The sequence below is a fragment of the Meleagris gallopavo genome, chromosome 20 (genome assembly GCF_000146605.3).
Source record: "Meleagris gallopavo isolate NT-WF06-2002-E0010 breed Aviagen turkey brand Nicholas breeding stock chromosome 20, Turkey_5.1, whole genome shotgun sequence".
Classification (NCBI taxonomy): Eukaryota; Metazoa; Chordata; class Aves; order Galliformes; family Phasianidae; genus Meleagris; species Meleagris gallopavo.
Window position 1 is genome coordinate 5,374,036 of NC_015030.2, and position 17,829 is coordinate 5,391,864.

General features: G+C 44.3%; 1 protein-coding gene across 6 annotated transcripts in view; it reads right to left on the bottom strand.

The window, feature by feature from the left end:
• Window positions 1–2,918: 2,918 nt before the first annotated feature.
• Window positions 2,919–17,829, bottom strand: part of UNK (unk zinc finger) — a 37,930-nt gene continuing 23,019 nt past the window's right edge. The window contains exons 9-17 of one of the 6 annotated variants that reach the window (XM_031556318.1): window positions 17,235–17,282; window positions 16,120–16,320; window positions 11,851–11,919; window positions 11,033–11,206; window positions 9,807–9,909; window positions 8,153–8,341; window positions 6,084–6,181; window positions 5,470–5,727; window positions 2,919–5,110 (exon numbers count right to left, since the gene is read on the bottom strand). In XM_031556318.1, the coding sequence (XP_031412178.1) occupies window positions 4,955–5,110; window positions 5,470–5,727; window positions 6,084–6,181; window positions 8,153–8,341; window positions 9,807–9,909; window positions 11,033–11,206; window positions 11,851–11,919; window positions 16,120–16,320; window positions 17,235–17,282 (1,296 nt within the window). In that variant the 3' untranslated portion in view covers window positions 2,919–4,954. Of the gene's footprint in view, window positions 5,111–5,469; window positions 5,728–6,083; window positions 6,266–8,152; window positions 8,342–9,806; window positions 9,910–11,031; window positions 11,207–11,850; window positions 11,920–16,119; window positions 16,321–17,234; window positions 17,283–17,829 lie in introns of all 6 variants that reach the window. The other 5 variants (XM_031556316.1, XM_019621688.2, XM_031556319.1 and 2 more) reach the window with 5 other exon arrangements.

Here is a 17,829-nt window from a genome sequence, read left to right on the forward strand (position 1 = left end):
AAAAAAAAAAAAAAATCCATCCTGCCCTTGGAAACTGTGACACAGATTGAGATCTTTCCAGCCCCACATGCAAGTTTCATTCTGCCAAGAAAAGAGTCTAAACCAGATTTCCGACAGCCAAAACACATATTTACAGAGTACGAGAGAACGACAGTTGAAATCACAGTTCTATACATGGAATCAACAACACGTTTACACACCATTGATCACCATTCTGCCAACTTCTACACGGACTCGGGGCGTTCCTGCCCAGTTCCATCCTCCTGGGGGTGGTGAGGAGGAGCTGGGTCACGAATCGCCACTAGAAATACTGCAGTGTGTATTATTATTATTATTTTTTTTTTAAATGTATACTGTACTTATTTTGTTTTAACATTGGAAGCTACGGAGTGGGGAAGCCCCAGAAATCTCTCCACTGCAGTCAGTGGTTGCAGGAATACTTCACTTGGAAAGAAACACTGCGTGATACGTCGGTAACGGCGAGGCTGCTGCTGGCCATCGCTCCAAGGAGTAAAGGAAAACACTGGTAATATTCTTCCTTCTCAGATGGGGGAAAAGGAGACAGAGAGAGGAACAGCAATAGCTTACTGAGTCCGTTCGGCATTAAAGGCTGCCTCACACGCGGCTCAGGTTCAGAGCACAGAGAGCACAAACCTTTGGGGGCTGCTCAAGGGGAGCTCCGTGCTGTGCCACATTGCTGCCTGCCTGGGGCTGAGCTGAGAGGCCCTGAACTGCAGCTCACCACACCTCTCAGCCCCCTCTGCAGCTACAGCTTTGTCTTCTTGGTATCTCTCTACCCAGGAGATCGTTGTCTCAAGCCATCTGCTTCTATATTGTTTTGCTATAACGAAGTAAAAGCTTATTGACCTTTAAGATACTGTGCTTTCACGACACAAGCCAGGCTCCCTTTCCCCCCCGGCTCTCAGCTGAGAAGCATCACCGAGTCAACGCTTCCCAAAGGGGGAAAAAGTCCATCTCCACCAGGGAGCCTGTGTGCACGGGCAGCACGGGCCAGAGATCGCACTGAGCCAGCCCTGCTGCCCTTGGTTCTGCTGGATTGCTGCACAGCTCAGAACGGGGAGCTCCTGCCTCGGCCAGAAGCTCGACAGTACGTGAGAGGGGCTGTACACATCATAGCACCAGGTTGCTTTGTACAAAGTCTTACCGCAGCACGCAGAAGATGGCTGCAAAGCTCTGAAGCCATAACGCAGTGCTGTGAGGATGGTTGATGGCCCGGGGCACAGCGCTGCCTTTCCCCGTCCTGCCCTGCCTCAGGCAGCGAACGCTGCTCTGTTCACAAGTCACACAAAGCTGACCTCCTCTTTCCCACCGGCTGCATAAGAAAATCATTCACATTTCGGATACTTCTTTGTTTATAAAGCAGCAAACAAACTCATAGAGACCTCGATTTAAGAAGTGTTTCTTGAAGCACCGGAGGAAAGAGAGAAGAGCTGCCGTGCTGTGCAAGGAGGGGCCGTGGCAGGGCATGGGGAGGGACAGCCCAGGGCTGCGGGTGGCAGAGGGAAGGTAAAATGCAACGGCCACCCATAAGCTTAGATTTCTTTGGTCCTTCGGCATCAGTTTTAAAAGAGAGAAATTGTTTTACCTTTTGAAAAGGGCGGAAAAACAAAACAAAACAAAACAACAAAAGCACGCTTACTGTGGTCTGGAATGTTCCTTGTGCCCCTCTGTGGAAGCCCCATGGGAACCAAGGGCAAGCATCGCCTCCCCATAGATCCTATGGGCGTACAGTGGGCAAGTTTCAGCTGAAGGGGACAGCATGAAGAGCAAAGCAGGCTGCTGGGCTCTGCCTCTTCGGAATATTAGAGACCTGAATCAAGGATTTATTTCCTATTATTTAATTTAGATTAAAAAAAATACTTTTTTAAATATATATTTCATTGGGCTTTTTCCTTCTCCCCCACTCCTGTGCTCTCCCCTCCCCTTCCTTTTTGCTAAAAACTAAAAAAATAAAAAAAGAATAATTTACACTATTAATTAATAAGTCTTACTATATCACGACGAGATAGTAGTGTGCTCCGCCCAGTCGACACATACTATACGAAGACTATAACTAAACCAAACAACTAAGTACACCTAACTAATTACTTACCCAACCCACGACGTAGTCTCCTCTACTAAATTTAAAAAAATTAAAAAAAACTTTAAAAAAACGTTTTTTTACGGGTTTAAAAAAAAATTTAAAAAAAAAAAACGTTTTTTTAAAAACCTTTTTTTTTTTAAAAAAAACTTTTTAAACTTTTAAACTTTTTTAAACGTTTTTTACCCCTTTTAAACGGGTTTACGGGGGTTTTACCCCCTTTTTTTCCGGTTTCCCCCCTTACCCCCCCCTAACCCCTCCCCTTAGGTACCGTACTACCCTACCCCTACCCCTTTTACCTTTACTCTAAAACTAAAAAAAAATAAAAAAAAAAAAAAAGAAATAATGTCACATATTTAATAAAAGGTCCTTTCCTTAAGATCAGACCGAGGCAGATTGGTTCTCGCCCCATGGCACAGACTTTACAAGGACTATATAACCAAACAACATACGCCACTATATTCACCCAGCAGTTTCTCTCATTAAATAAAAATAAAACTTATGTTAGTACAATAAAATACACAGGTAAGGGGGAAAAAATAGACTATTTTAACAAAAAAAAAACAAAAAACCAAAAAAACAACACGTTAATGGGAAAAACAAAACAAAAGAACTACACAGAGCTGTACTTAAGAGATCATCTGGGAATGCATATTAACCCTTTCCATATGAAGGAAAGGTGGAATTACAGAAGCAAATCTAATTATGTCTTTGTGTTAAAATAGGAAGCTTTCTGAGAGGCTCTGGTAATGATTTGGGTGTTCCTACAACAACAGTGGGCTGCTGGAGGTTCCAGTGCTTTCCCAGGGCTGGGAGGGGCAGCGCAGGCAGCATCCCTGCACAAAGCAACAGTACTGAGAGAACGGAGCAGCCTTCTGGTTGAGATCCCAGCAGGTTACTGCAATCCACCCGATGGGAAAATCCAATGGATGTGCTGGTAAAGGATGTCATGGGAAAGCTCAGCTGCTGGCAGGTCTAAGCTGGAGGCATTTTTTTTCCTTAGAAAGAAGTGCACCGGACAGCGTGGCTCGTGTTGGACTAGTCTGTGGGATTTCCTCCTTTGCCTTTCTAAAATGCTCTGAGAGATTAAATTCAAATACAAAGAGGATCCTAACGAGGAGAAAGTCCCTGAGCTCTTTTTGCAGGTGGTGTTTGGGGACAACAGCCCGAAACAAACTCAGCAGGTCAGAGACACCAGTGAGAGCTACACAAGGGGGGGTGGAAAGCCCTGCGCTCAGGAATGGAGGCTGAGATGGGAGGAAGGAGAGCGAGAGGGCTGCGGGGCCCTGCAATCGTGTTCCTCTGATGGAGATGCTTCCTTCTGCTCTGAGCCGGCTGGTTCAGCACCCCAGCCTGCACACAGCCACACACAGCAACCTCCACACTGCTCTCAATCACAGCACCAGATAGAGCAGCTGATGAGTTCTGAACATTTAAATGAGAATTTGAAATTGAAGTCCTCTTCCTTTCTAGCTCCCTCCTCTCTGTAACATTACTAACATGAAAAACACTGCCACAGGGCATCACGAGACCAACCAGCTTCAGAGTTTCCCCATCGACAACACTTTCATATACACATACAAACAGTGGCTGTGTTTATAAGCTTAAGTGGCACTGTGTTTTGTGCCACAGTGATGAGCAGGAAGAAGCATCCCCACCTAGGAGCAGCAGAAAGCAAGGAATGCACGTTCCTCTCCAGCTCCAGCCTCCAGCTGCAACTGATTTATCAGCAGCTTGTTCCATGCAGGGCTCTCTCTCTCACCACAGGCTGGCATGAGGGCTTCTGGACTTAGCAGCCCACAGTTCACCCCTGAGCTGCTGAAACAGGGAATGCCAACTCTGTCCAAAAAGTTTAAAAAAAAAAAAGAGTCCTTAGACTGTGTCTGAAATTGTTACACGTGATCCAGCAGTGACTACAAAAGAGGTCTCTGTGGCTAAAAGAAAACCAATCCGGTCTGAAACGGTACAAATTCTTCAGGCAGCCACCAAATAAAGGGGTGTCTGCAGAGAACTAACCTGTGTATCCATTTCCCTTTCACAAAGGGCTTCAGCTGACACAAGGATGATGACTCAAAGGCTGCTCAAACCTGCAACGTTAGCTGTATCAGCAATGATTACTGGTCACTGAATCTGGGGGCCTGGCTTGCTTTAGGTACAATATATATTTTTTCCCCCCTTTTCTTCTTTTCATATAAATATACAAAGAGTGTAAAAAACTTTAAAAAGTGAACTTCGCTGTTTTAAACAACAGACAAAGTTTCTGCACATTCAGAGATCAGCAACGTGAGGCCCACCAGGCAGGGACCCAGCAGAGCTTCCATCGGGGAGGACGGCTTTAACCAAGCTGGGTCAGTGAAAGAGCAGGGAGATCGAAGACGTGAAACAGTCATTTCAATCCACCTCGATCCTCCCCACGATCTCAACTCTTCCTCTGGAAAGCACGTGGAAGCCCCTCTTGCCCACTCTAAATCCTTCTGGAAATAGTCAAAAATTTGTTATCACCTAAATAGAAAAGAGGAGAAACGCAGACTCTTTGCAAATGGCCCTTTGATCTGTATTAAAAACAGCTCTCAAAGTTCCTCAAGAGTTAGAATTAGTGGGGCACGGGTGAGGGGCAGTTTAGATACGGGATGTAAAATATTAAAAAGTGCTCTGCAACTAATTTCTTGTTTTATGTGGGTATGTGCGTGTGTGTGCATATATACACACATACACAAACACGCCCATACACACACATATATACATATAGATATCTACACATACATATATATATGTACACATACATATATATGTACGTACGTATAAAGTTAAAAAGTTCTATATGATATGATCAGAACAAACGTCCTCGGAAGGTCACGACTGGAGGGCGTGGGGCCTGTTGGGATGGCAGATGGGGCACTCGCCCTCCTCGGCGCACGTCTCACACAGCACTGCGTGTTGGCACGGTAACACCACCCGGTTCTCCTCCTGACACTTAAGGCATTTCACTGACTGCATCTGAAACACTGCCTGCAAGAGATGAGGATAGGGCAAAACGTAAGCGTTGAGTGGGGAAAACAAAAGGGGCCCGTGCTGCACGGTTTGGGGAACTGCAAGGGGATGGACTCGCAGCTGTCCATCCATTCACCGTGCAGCACAGCACGATGCCCTCCTATAGGACCATTAAGATCAGTTTTGATTGACTGGAAATTCTGTTCCTTAGGTACAGAGAAGAGGAAGCTGTTTTCCTAGAACTCACACTGGCTACATTCACATAGAACTGCTTCGATAGGCTGCTGATTTCTGGCAGTAGTACAGAAAAGAAGGGCAGCTGCTCTCAGTAGGAGCAGAGGCAGCAAAGCCATCCCCTGCAGAGCCCTGGCACTCACCTTATCGACTTTCTCCAGGTTTGCCCTCAGCTGCTTCTGGAGGGTGTAAAGTGAAGAGAGTGAGAGGGTTTCCAGGTCAGAGAAGGAGCGCAGAAACTGAGGGTCCTGGCCTGTGTGGATCCTCTCCAGCTCCTCCTGTAGTTTCTTCACTTGCAGTTCCAAGGCTTCCCTCTGCTCCCGAGCCAGTTCACATTCCATGTTAGCTGTGTTGGCGCGATCATTTGCTTCCTCTGCCTCCTTTTTCCAAGCATCACAAGCCTGCAAATTCCAACAGGGTAAAAGAAGCTGTTTAAATACCTGATCAGCCTCCAAGAGAGAATCCAGGGCAAAAATAACCATCTCCATGCACTCCTTGCCAGGAGTGTACTCTGATCAACCTGCCCAGTTCCCAAATTCTGAAACCCCACAGTGCTTTGCTACACATTCTGGGTACCCCTCCAGTTGTGCTGCAGTTCTATACGTTTGGCCCACAGAGGTAATGGGATGAAAACTGGCATAGCAATAAGTTCTCATACATCTAAGTGAACTGCCAGGTCTGAGAGACTATCAAACACTTCAGTGTTCGTAAGACACCCTCCTACACCTCCACACTCTTTAAGAAGTTGCCCCCATACCTGTTTGGCTTGTTTCCAAGACTCTTCCCACTGCTTTATTGTGCCGTTGGCTTCATCCAGTTCTTGCCGTAGCCGTGCCAGCTCCGCAGCACCTGGACCTGACAGAAATGCAGGTGAGGTACTGGGCGAAAAACTCCCCGAAGCAAAGTGTTCCCATATGCTGCTGTTCATCCCATTTAAACCTGTTTCACAGGGAAATAGAGAGGGTTATGTCACAGGTGCTGGCAATTCCCCCATTTCCTCCCTACCCCTGTGAAATACAGGATTCAAAAATGCGTACAGAGGAAAGAGAAGATCATCCTAAGATTTATTTCATCCCTAGGACCCAGGAGTCTGTCACAATGGCAATTCATAGGGGAAATTTACAGAGTCCCCTGCAGAGTTTTAGCATAAAATTAGTGACTGTCACTGTAGAAGGACCAACTAACCACTTCCCTATTCCAGAATGTTCAAATCATTGCTCTTTCAGGAAGAGATTCAAGGCTCAAGAGACAAAGCAATAGAGAAACAGCTGAACCAAAGCTGACTGTTTTTGCACAGGCTCTAAAGTTTGTAGCTTTAATAACCAAAATGCATTTGCACAAAATAAGCATCCATGTGGGAGAACGGGCAGGGAAAGCTGCCACACAGGCAGAGCTGGATGATCCCCTCTGGTGCATCCATTTGATGTAGGAGTCCTTTTCATTCAGTGGTGCTTACCACTGGCTGTGGGCACTGCCAAACGTTGTTGCAGTGAAGTCTGTGATCTTACAGATCAAACTGATTGCGTTTGCAAGCAAGCCTCTCACTGAAGGCTAACCCAACACAACTTACTTCCCAGTCAGTGCAAGCCAACAGCAGCTGAAAAATAGTAAGTTGACTTGACTATGGGCTTAGCTGCATAAACAAGTCACGCAGCAGAGCAGGAAGGGCTCTTCACTGACTGAAGCCACTTATCATCGGTCCATTTCAGCTGCTCAGTTGAGAGCAAGATGTAACAGAACCCCAACTCACATTTTGTTTTTAAAGCTCTTGAAAAGCAATCTAGCACTAAGCAGGCTTCTGGCAAGTCACAGATTCTGCCGTAATGCTGACCAAGCTCACCTCATGGCTTCCTTTTACTCCCTTTCCACCTGATGCTCTCATTGGACATTTGAAATAGCAAGTCCCTTTGACCACGAATGCCTTCTCTGCACATAGAGCATCTAACACAATGGGAACCAGCCCAGGACTAGGTCTTTTCAACTAAACTGCAATACAAATAAGTAATAACTACACAGCAGCTTATATTCATTCAGTAAATCATGGAAAATCACTAAATAATAGTAGAGATGCCCTCTGAGGTCTTTTATTACTGCAATTGTAGAAGTTGTTACAGCCAAACAAATAGGAATCACAAGGCATGGAAGCATGGCTTTGGCCTCTGCAAACAAGTGATGCAGTTACACAGATAAATGCATGCAGCAGTAGGTTACAAAAGCATTTAATCATTCTATTATGTTAAACTGAATATTAGAGATTAGAGCACATATCACATTTGAAGAAACATTTACTTCTACTATAAACAGAATTAGTATTTACTGTTACAAACATAGAAGTCAACAGAGCAAGTGTCATGTAGTCTTGAGGCCATCAGTTGTTTATCACAGTGGACACAGCTGGAACACTGACTTTGGTCCATACTGCACCAAATGTGGAAAACAATTCAATGAACTAAGTTGGTTTAGAAGCCAACCTGACCTACGAAGCAGACCCAAGAGCAAACTGCAATCCCCACCTCAACTCAGCAAAGCTGAGAACTCAACCCTAGTGAAGTCACAGCAGAATGCTGCTGGTAGGAAAGGACAGAGTTCTTTTTCCTGTTCTTTTTCTCAGTCTAGAAGCACGGGGAGCAGAGAGAATCGCTCCCTTGTTCTCAGGATATTAACCAGCTCTCGGTAAAGCAGCTTCTGGTACTGCTGCTGTTCTCATGGGAAGAGGAGATAAATGGCAGCAGTGAAATAATACATTAAAACTAAAGCTAACTTAAAAGAAAATACTTACATGGCACAGACAGGCATGTACATGGGACACACACACACTGCATTTACCTAATGATCCATGAGAAGCTGATGTCCCCAGGAACGTGTTTTCTGATTGGCTTAAGTGTCCCTGGGGCTGATGGAGGAAATGCGATGAGAGGCTGACCGGTGGAGAAGGAGAGGCAGAGTGAAAGGAGGCAGAGCTTCCAAGGGACCCGGGGATATTTACAGGAGCAGAACTTTGCAGCAAACTCCCACCTGGACAAAGAACACACAGAGAGGATGGCTATGTATGACCATGAAGCATGGGTCAGAGCACAGCGCAGGAGTTCAGAGCAGAAGGCGTTAGCTTCCCTCTCTCCTAAGACCCTCAGGATTCCCTCCACTTCTCACTGTGTTTGATTTCCCCTCTAAGCCTTTAGGAGGAGCACTGAAGCTGCTGTTCCATGAGCCACATAGGGTAAGACTCTGCAGAGTTCAGTGGACTGCTCTAAAGTTAGCCAAAGCAACAAAAGGTTTTCTGAGCCAACTTCAGCCCCTGTTAGTCTAGAGAAGATGCATCTGGTATCTGCTGAAATACTTGGTAATGAAAAATTCCCTTTTAAAGCATGTTCCTCTGCCTTTCATACTTCTGAACAACCTGCAGTGAGAAGACTGTCATGCTGAGCCAGCTCATGACCTGATCTTTTGAAAATCAGTGACTAGCTTTAGGTATATTTGAATGTTTAGATCTATCTGCAATGAAAAACAAACAAACAAAAACCTAAATCCAAAGACAGAACACTTCCCTTACTCAAGAGGTTGGTCTGCCTGCCACACACACACTGAGGAAGATCTCAGCCCTGCTGCCCACTCTTTTCTGATCTTCCTTCTTGGAAGACCACCAGACAACACCCAGCCCTGACACAACAGAGGAAAAGCAGTGTGGAGGATCTTGAAGCCACTGCAGATGGCATTGGCAGAAGCAGGGCTACCAGTAGACACTCACAATAAGCTCTCTGACCAGACTCTCATCTTTGGAAGGGAAGTGGAAGTGATATTCTTTAGGGTTCCTTCCACACCTCAGTACAACTCCAGGTAGCGCAGCTCCCTTGGAAGCTTTCAGGAAAGGCAAGTTAGCTCCAAATCAAAACCTATCTTCAAGAACCAGGGCAACCAGAAATACACCACTTCTTAAAAGCTATGAGATCTCATTTTTCCCTGGATGGAGACAGATAGAAGAGGCCCCTGCCCACCTCCACACATTAGAGATGAAACAGACATTACAGGAATCAAACCAGCAGTTCATGATGACACTCTGAGACAGATGGATAGCATTACCAGGTCATTGAGTTTCCTATTACTACTAAGGAGAATTTTCTGCTTAAGATGCAAATCGTTATACTTTGGACTGGTTCTAAAGGTATCAGATACCTTCTACAGTCTACTTACATGCTATATAAAAAAAAACAAAACAACAACAAAAAAATTCAAGCAAGTCCCATTCAGTCTTAAGAAACATCCCCAAGACACCTGGGCCTAATGGCAAGAACTCAGCCCTGCTAGTCAACAAGGCAAGCTTTCACTTGAAAGATGCTCAGCGGTTGCCAGTTTGTTATCATAGCTGTTTTTTAACCAATGTTATTTGGGACTGGTTTTAGAGCTTCGTTGGGCTGGCTCCACTGAGGTGACTGGGCAACACTGCTTGGCAGAAGATAAAGAAAGCTCTGTTGCTTTCATGTACCTATCATGATGCCACTCGTGTGGGGCACTGTGCTGCTGTCAAATGTCTTCTCCAGGGCAGCCACTCCGAATTCATTCAGGTCCAGGTCATCCAAGGCAGACTCGTGCCAGACACAGAGGTACCAATTATGTTATAAAGGACCAACAACTTCAAGAGATAGGATGGCCCAAAGAGCCTACATGCAGAGGAGCCTTTGCTCTCTATTTGTCAGTCTGCATAGCCCTACTATCCGTCCTGTGCAACAGTTTGGCAGAAGTGTCATGGGCAGCTTTTCAGTTCAGATTTTTTTGCCTGATCCAATTTCATTTTGTCTCAAAGCATTCCTAATTGTTATGTTAAAAAAAAAAAAACAAATATTTGATGAAATAACAGAAGTTCCCATAAGTCTTCCCCAAACAGCTCTTTCAAGTCTGTCCTCAATATGTAATAGCACTAGCTCATGAATGGCTGGGTCTGGCTTCTGCTTTGTCCCTACTTTGTTGAAGAGCCGCTTGGAAAGGAAAACCAGCAGAAGGGAACACTTCAAAATCATCTCTGAGGTTCAAAGATGAGAAAAAATAAAGAAAGATTATGAATGCCTGCAAGTGTTACATCTACCTGAATGTACCTCATCACTAATCTTGATCAAAATAGCTTCATCCCACTCACGCCCACTCTTTTCTATTATTATTTTTAACAAATTAATGAGATCACCTCAGAAATGTTGGATTAAAAAAAACAGGTGCCCCCCAAAAAAAGTGTACCTACCTAAAAGGAATGATTCCCCACTCTTAACTCTCTTGTTCTCCTTTTCCTTACAGTCTCTGTCCCACATTCTGTAAAAGGCAAGTCCCTGCAATCTACCTGCTGGTGGTCTTTGCTATAAATTTGCAGTTTAGAATATAAAGTGTTGTAGCTGTAGAAAATGCCCTGGTGATTTCCTGCCTGCTCCAAAATCCTTTTCATCAATTTGACAAACCTAAAACTAAGGCCCTTTACGTCATCTGACATTTCAAATAAGTGGCAGAGGCCTTCTGTTTGTCCTCTGGGTGAATTTCACCTATAATGACCTGTGGAAAACATGTGATGTCCTGGTCACAGAAAAAGCCTACAGCCTGAGGAATCTGCCAACACTGACACAGATGAAAAACTGGAGTTCACTGGAACACCTGTGCTATCCCAGTTCTCATACCTGGCGATCCACGTCTGAGGAAGCCCAACTAACAAGTGAAAATGGCAAAGTTACCTATGACAGACTCAACGGTGTCACTGGTTGGGTAGAAAGGAAGGGCATTGGCATTCATGCCTGGTATGCTGCTGGTGCCAGCGGGGCTTGGTGGTGTTGCAGCCAGACTGGAGGTGATACTGGAGGAGATGCTGGATGTCAATGGGCTCCCCACTGGGAGAATACCCAGTATGTCCTAAAAAAGAGAGTTTTAAAATGGAAAGATGCACAAAATAAGACATCTATATAGAAAAATCCCTTCAAAAACATGCAGGCATGAGCCAAAGATCAGCAGCAAACCTGTTTCTGCCTGCTTCCAACCTGACAGATGGCTGGTGCTACTACTGGGCTGGGGGTGGGGGAGAGATTAACAGCTTTTCTTTAATTTCTGCCAACTTTTTTTTTCTCTCCAGTATTACAAACATCCTTCAGGCTGCCCCAGAATTAACTCTTGTGACCCACAGGTTGCATGCAATCATAGGGATGGGTCACACAATCACTCAGACTTAGTTCAGTACATGACTTAGAACCTGATATTAAATTCTCTTTGCCAAATCCTTGAACTTAGATGACTCTGGAGATCCATTCCAGCTCTATTTTCTGTACTCTCTGGCACTACTGTCCAGGTCTATGAATTTGTCCTGAATTCACACAGGCCCAGCCATTCACAAATAATTCGTCCACCAAATCACCCCATCTTCATAAAATAATCCATCAAGCTAAGCATCCCTCATGGAGTAAATGTCAACTGACATTTACTCCCTGCAGAGTTATCTGGATCCATAGAGGCCTCCTGTCCTTGTCTGTGGCAGTGTGAGCACTAAGCCAGCAGTACTGTACCTGTTTGGGCTGTAACAAAGGTTGCTCTTGGCTCCTGTGTTCCAGTGAATGGGACTTCATTTTTGCTTGCTACAGTAAACAAACAAAACAGAAGATAAGCAGAGGGATTAGCAGCAAAATTAAGAATGTCTGACTGCTGGCTTCCTTTGGAGAGGCCATGGGAAGCACAGTTCCCACCTCTCTCATGCTCTGCTTTGGGCACTGGAGAATTCAGGGAGCAGGAGTATGCAGCAAACTGAGAAAATCACAATCCATTTGGCTTTCTATATACCAAGACATCATGCTTGGAGTTATGCAAAGACTCGACACAATTACATTTGGCTTCAGTGCTCTTTAGTGCTGCTATACTCCTGTGCTGGCACAAAGGACATCATAAGAACCAAGACCAAATACGACTTATCTTGCCTTGCTATAAATAACTCACCACCCCTAACAGTATCTAAAATAAATAAATAAAAATAGAGCCAAACCAGTGGGAGTCACACAGCACTTTTAAATTATGTAAATATTTTGCAGCTTTGGGAAAATAAAGTATGCAGATTATGTCTTCTCTCAATCCCTCCTAGTTCTCAGCTAGTCTTTCACAGTTTCTAGAAGAAGAGAACAGATGTAATATTAAAGAGAACAATTTTATGGGGATGAATCTGGATCATCTCCTCAAATTCCTTTCATCATCAACAAAAATAAAGTGATAACAGACCAATTTTAAAAGCAAAATCATCCTTCTCCCATCCCTTGAAACAGAGGCCTCAAGGCTATAAAACATAACTGAAGTCAACACTGGCTGGAATTGCAAAACTGCCAACATGTATTTAGATTTCCACTATCCAGTCTAAAAATTCAGCTTCAGGATGTTGCAGCACTAGGTCCTTAACGGATTTCAACCCTCTTGCCTCAAGACATCAGTCAGTGCTGAGCTACACCAGGCAGAGCTGGGAAGGATGTGGTCTCAGAAGCCTGTTGGCCTGTAACCATCTGCAGTCTGTGCTCTGCTCCTCCTGTGCTGCTACGTGTGCAACAGCAATGCACAGGGAGATCAATGACACCCTCTGCACACAGAAAGGGGGCAAAGTAACTGCTCAGAGTCAGGTCTGCTTGGTTGCCAGCTCCCCCATCTGAATCAGAGACGTGATCGAGGCACAACATCTGCTCAATCATTTGCATCACCATCTCTGCAGAACAAAATGCACAACAGCAGCAAGAGATGCCATGCTGGCCTGAAGCAATACACCTTGATTTCTTGGCTTAAACAGTCTAAAAAAGAAAGATAACCAGGTGCTGGAGAGGTAACCAGGCAGGAGAAAGAGTAGCAGCAGCAGGATCCATCCCCCATTTTCCCTGATTAGATCATTTTCTCTAATGAACTCTCTGCCTTTGGGCAGTTTTTGGGGGGAGGGCTGGGGAGGGGGCCAAGGCCTGGCAAATAGGCAACCAAGATCCTTCTGCAGCAGGCACCGTTCTCTCACACTTTTCTGAGCTGCATCCAGCATGTTTACATACAGCCAAACTGCTACCACACCAACCACAGGCTTGGCTTCCTTTGTCTGCAATGGCTGCGCAGCATTACTGCATCTGTGTGCGCCTGATAACATGCCTGCTAGATTAGCCAGCACATCCCTGCCCTGTTTGACACTCATCTGAACACAAGATGTGCTATCAACAGACGTCAGCAGCTGAAGTGAAGGCACACACAGCTGTGCCCCCTCACTGCGAGGCTTTCCTGCCAACATGGCTGGCTCCAGTGCTGCCCAGCCTTAGTGGAAGCTTTGTGCTTTTTCCCTCCTTTCAAGAAAAAATGAATGCATTTGTGAGCTAGCCCCGCTTCTCACCACCTTGCATCCAAATAACATCAGTGTAAAATGGAGTAAAGCAGTTGTCACTGCTAAGCCAGCCTCCTTTAGCTCTAGAAGGGCACACACTGACACAGCAATGCAAAGAGCAAGCTGAAACTCTCCAGCTCGCGCTGTGGCAGTCAGGAAAGCAAACAGAGGCCATAAATTATGAATGAAATTGAATCTTGTATGACCAGCATGGAACAAGGCTGCTGGACTTCCCAAACACCTCCTGGTTGTGGCACTCGGCTCCTTCCAGTGCTGCATTTTCCAGCTTTGAGAATTTGGAGCAGTATTTTTAGCCCTCGCTGCTGGCTCAGCCTTACCACAAACTATGTGCAATCTGCAAACACATTTTTCATTCTAAAAAAGATAGGAATTATTTGTACTAATTCTACAAAGGAAAAGAATTACAGTCTTACTGCAGTGACGAGCCCGAATGCCTCCTAAGTTTTCAAATACGAGTGAACAAAGTTAAGTGCCTAATTACCAGTGTAATTTACAGCATACGTGAGAATCTCTGGTGCCCACTGCAGCCAAAGGGAATTACTGGAGATTAAAAAAGTAAGTAATTATACATTAACACAAAATTTAATCAGGATGCTTATGAGACACCTAATTTTGTCTTCAGAAGCCTAACATAAGGCAACTGTGATTACTTCCATCTTTTTGTTTAATGACTGGAATAAATAGCTGCTAACAGAAGGTTTTTTCTTACTTAATTAAAGCCACATGAGTAAGAAACTACCTGAATACAGTATCTTTGTAACACAGCCTGGACCTCAGACATAAATGCTCATCATCTGGCTCCTTTTAAAAGCTCTATTCAAGCTCCATCTCCTTTCTCCTTGGCTTAGGCTTGCTGCCCATTTTCTCCAAAGCAGGGCCTCCCTGGCACCCTGCCTCTGCTGGCAGGAAACAGGGATTCTCTCAGCCCTTCAGCTTTGGGTTCACTCCTCCTTTGCAGCAGAGGCAACAGAGAAGAAGCACATGTTTTCTTCTTTTGTTTCTAAACAACTGCGACAAGCTGTCGTGCCTGCAAGCAGTGCCAGGATCACAGCACGGGCTGCGCTTTACCTCCAAAGATGTGTTGCACCAATTTGCAATTTCCTAAGTCACATGTGCTTTAAATAAAAACAATGGAAGCATTTACAAGAAAGCCTACGTGCATATAGCTTCATCTGTATGTGTCACTAAATCATTTTAATTAGACTAAACAGTGTTTGAGACTGGTCCCACTGCAAAGTTTGATCATATTTTCCCAAAGTTGTAAAAATAAATAAGAGAAAACCCACTGAGACTGCTTCCAAATTCGACTGCTTTCTGCAAGATCTTATTTGGACAGGGTATTTCCACTGCTTTCTCACAGCAGTGCAATACTAGCAGGGCAAAAAGCTTATTAAGGCTTCTTAAGACTACAGAAAGAGTCTGTATGTAGCCAGGTTGAAGGCAGCATTTATCATTATCTCTTTTTTCAAGCAACATATGCTTTTTCCTTAAAAAAACAAAAAGAAAAACAAACAAACAACAAAACGAGCTTTTTTTTTTGCATGCACCTCCTCACAAGGGTAGCTAACCCATCCCCTCAGTCGAGTTACTGTTTTATTACATTTACAAACCCAGTTAGGAATCAAAACCAAGCTCTGGGTTGGACACTGCTGACTTGCAAAGGATGGTGCAGAGAAACTATTTAACCATAACATCAGGAAAGGAAATTCACAGAAAGAAGTTGACTGTGGAAAAGCTAATGTGGCAGAAGAGATGGAAGAGACTGAGGCACAGGGAGCAGCTGTGTAAGGTGTGACTTTGAGAAGGAAGCAGCGAGGCAAGACTGGGATATTCAAAAGTGTACAATTAGGGATGTGGATTAGGTAAGGGTTCCTCAAATGAGAACGAGGAATTTAAGAAGAAGCCAAGAGAGAGAGTCAAGGATCAGAATGATACAGCTAGAGAAACAAAAGACATTTGTAAGACGCTGCAGAAATGAATGCTGAAAGCAGAGATAAACCAAGTTATGGAGATGAAGGTAAGAGTCCGTAATGAAATCAGAGAAGGAAGGATGAGTTTCTATGAGACAATGTAGCAAAAGAAACAGTAACTCTTAACAAGGACCTAAATATGAAAAAAGAAAGAGCAAGAAGTGGTATGTGGGAAGATACCTGGGGTCAACAAAGGACAGAATTGTCAGGGATTATGAAAACAACAAGCAGCTCAGCTTCTACAAACTGAGCACATGATGGCAGCTGGGCAGACAGGAACAGATGTGGGATGGAAGAGACTCGAGCTGATGCTGAAAGCATAGATCTGAGAACTGCTACTGAGTGTAGCCCTGTTTCCTTTTTGTTTCTCGAAAAATGAAAACACATTCAAGCTAGACTGGGCGATTGCTCCATCTTCTTCATCCCCCCAACTCCTCCAGCCCGTGTTTCCTACTAACCTGGCATTTGAAACTCTTCAAATACTCGGCCCCCACCTGATCTTCTCGCTCAAACCCCGGTGCTTTCTTGTAGCTGCCAGCTGCTGTTACTGAATCTGGAGGAAAACCAATGCTCTCCAGGCTGTGAGGCTTTCCAATGGCGCCAGGAGGAGACCCACATATATTAGATGGGCTTCCGAGACTGCTGTTCCTACAAAGAATCTAACAGAAGGAGCAAGTGTCAGAAAATTACAGCCAGCTAGTGGCACCAACTTGAAGAAGAAAGACATCACAGGAAGAGTTCATTCAGCTCTCTGAGCATCAATTTTACTGACAGTCAACACAAGTGTAAAAGCTCACAGAAAACAGGAATTAAAAACCAAGAAAAAGCCCCAGTGTAGGCAGGATTTATACAGTCCCACTATTATGGTTTTATTGCCAATACTTTGTACTGGAATGTAAGCTTACAATAAAACAACCTACAGCTCTAGAAACATTTACTTTTTCTGAGGCCCTCATTATGACTAAACCTGACCAAAACCCTTCTCACTGCCCTTAGGCTGCAGTGTGATGTGGAACCTATCTGTCCTCTGTGCTCTGAGAAGTAGCATGAAACCTGGAAGGGTATTGTGGCAGTCAGAACAACCAAATGTATTTGAGCTGTGTGTAATACTGTATTATTTTTGTTTTTCAGTGGGAAATTGGAAAGTTTTAATGCAGGCACAATCCAAGTATTGACAGCTGCATTAAAAAAGAAAAAAAAAACAAACAAAAAACACAAGGATTTCCAACATTTCTATTCGTTGGACTGTAATCAGGGATCACAACCACATGCAACAAGGCTAGTTTTGCACTGCAGATGAAGCCACAGACAGCAGCAAGGGAGATTTAGAGAAAGCTCCTACCTGGTTCAGTGCAGATATCCCATTTTCTGGGATAGGAAGTTACTTGCCTGCACTGGCAAGCATGACTGTGCTTCAAGCAACTTTTAGACAACTACTCCTATCAGATTCAATCATGGCACAGTTGGGGCTGGCATTAGAAAGAGGGAATATCCTGCAATACTTTGATATTTTATTTTTTATACAGACATTCTGCTGTCTGTGCTTCCCTACAGTCGCAAAGTTTCTACTCACTGTGGTGGAGGTGGGGCTAGTTGGCAGAGTTCCTGATTTATTCCACACCTACAGTACAAATACAAAACAGAACAGGCCACGTGAGGCTGGCTGCTAGAGGGACCTTTTTCTTTGATTAATTCATCATGTAAAAATGATCACCAGCAAAGTCGTATTTGTTTGCAAGCTACACGCAGATGCCCTACATCTCAGAAATACACATATTGCCTTCTGGCTTATATCTAGGGATTAGTAAAGAGGCTGTTTAAAAGACTGAAGAGCTTGAGGACAGAAAAAGACCTAAACATGGAAGAGATCAACAATTCTGCTGGACTCTCAGAGCATTTAGACGATTTATTTGAAGGATGCAGGGGTTTTGTTTTTCACTTCTTTCTAATGATATTTACCAAGAGAACATAGCATGCCTTGTCTTTCCAACATCTATGCAGAATTTTATTTGCAATCAAATTTAACAGAACTAAAGCTGGCTTCGGTGCTGATAAAAATCAAACTATCAATTTTTCTTCTCAAAGAAGGAGAATGTGACTAAACAGAGGTCCCACATGAGTTCACCTCATTCTGGTCAACTTGGAATGGGTTAAACTCTTGCCATTTA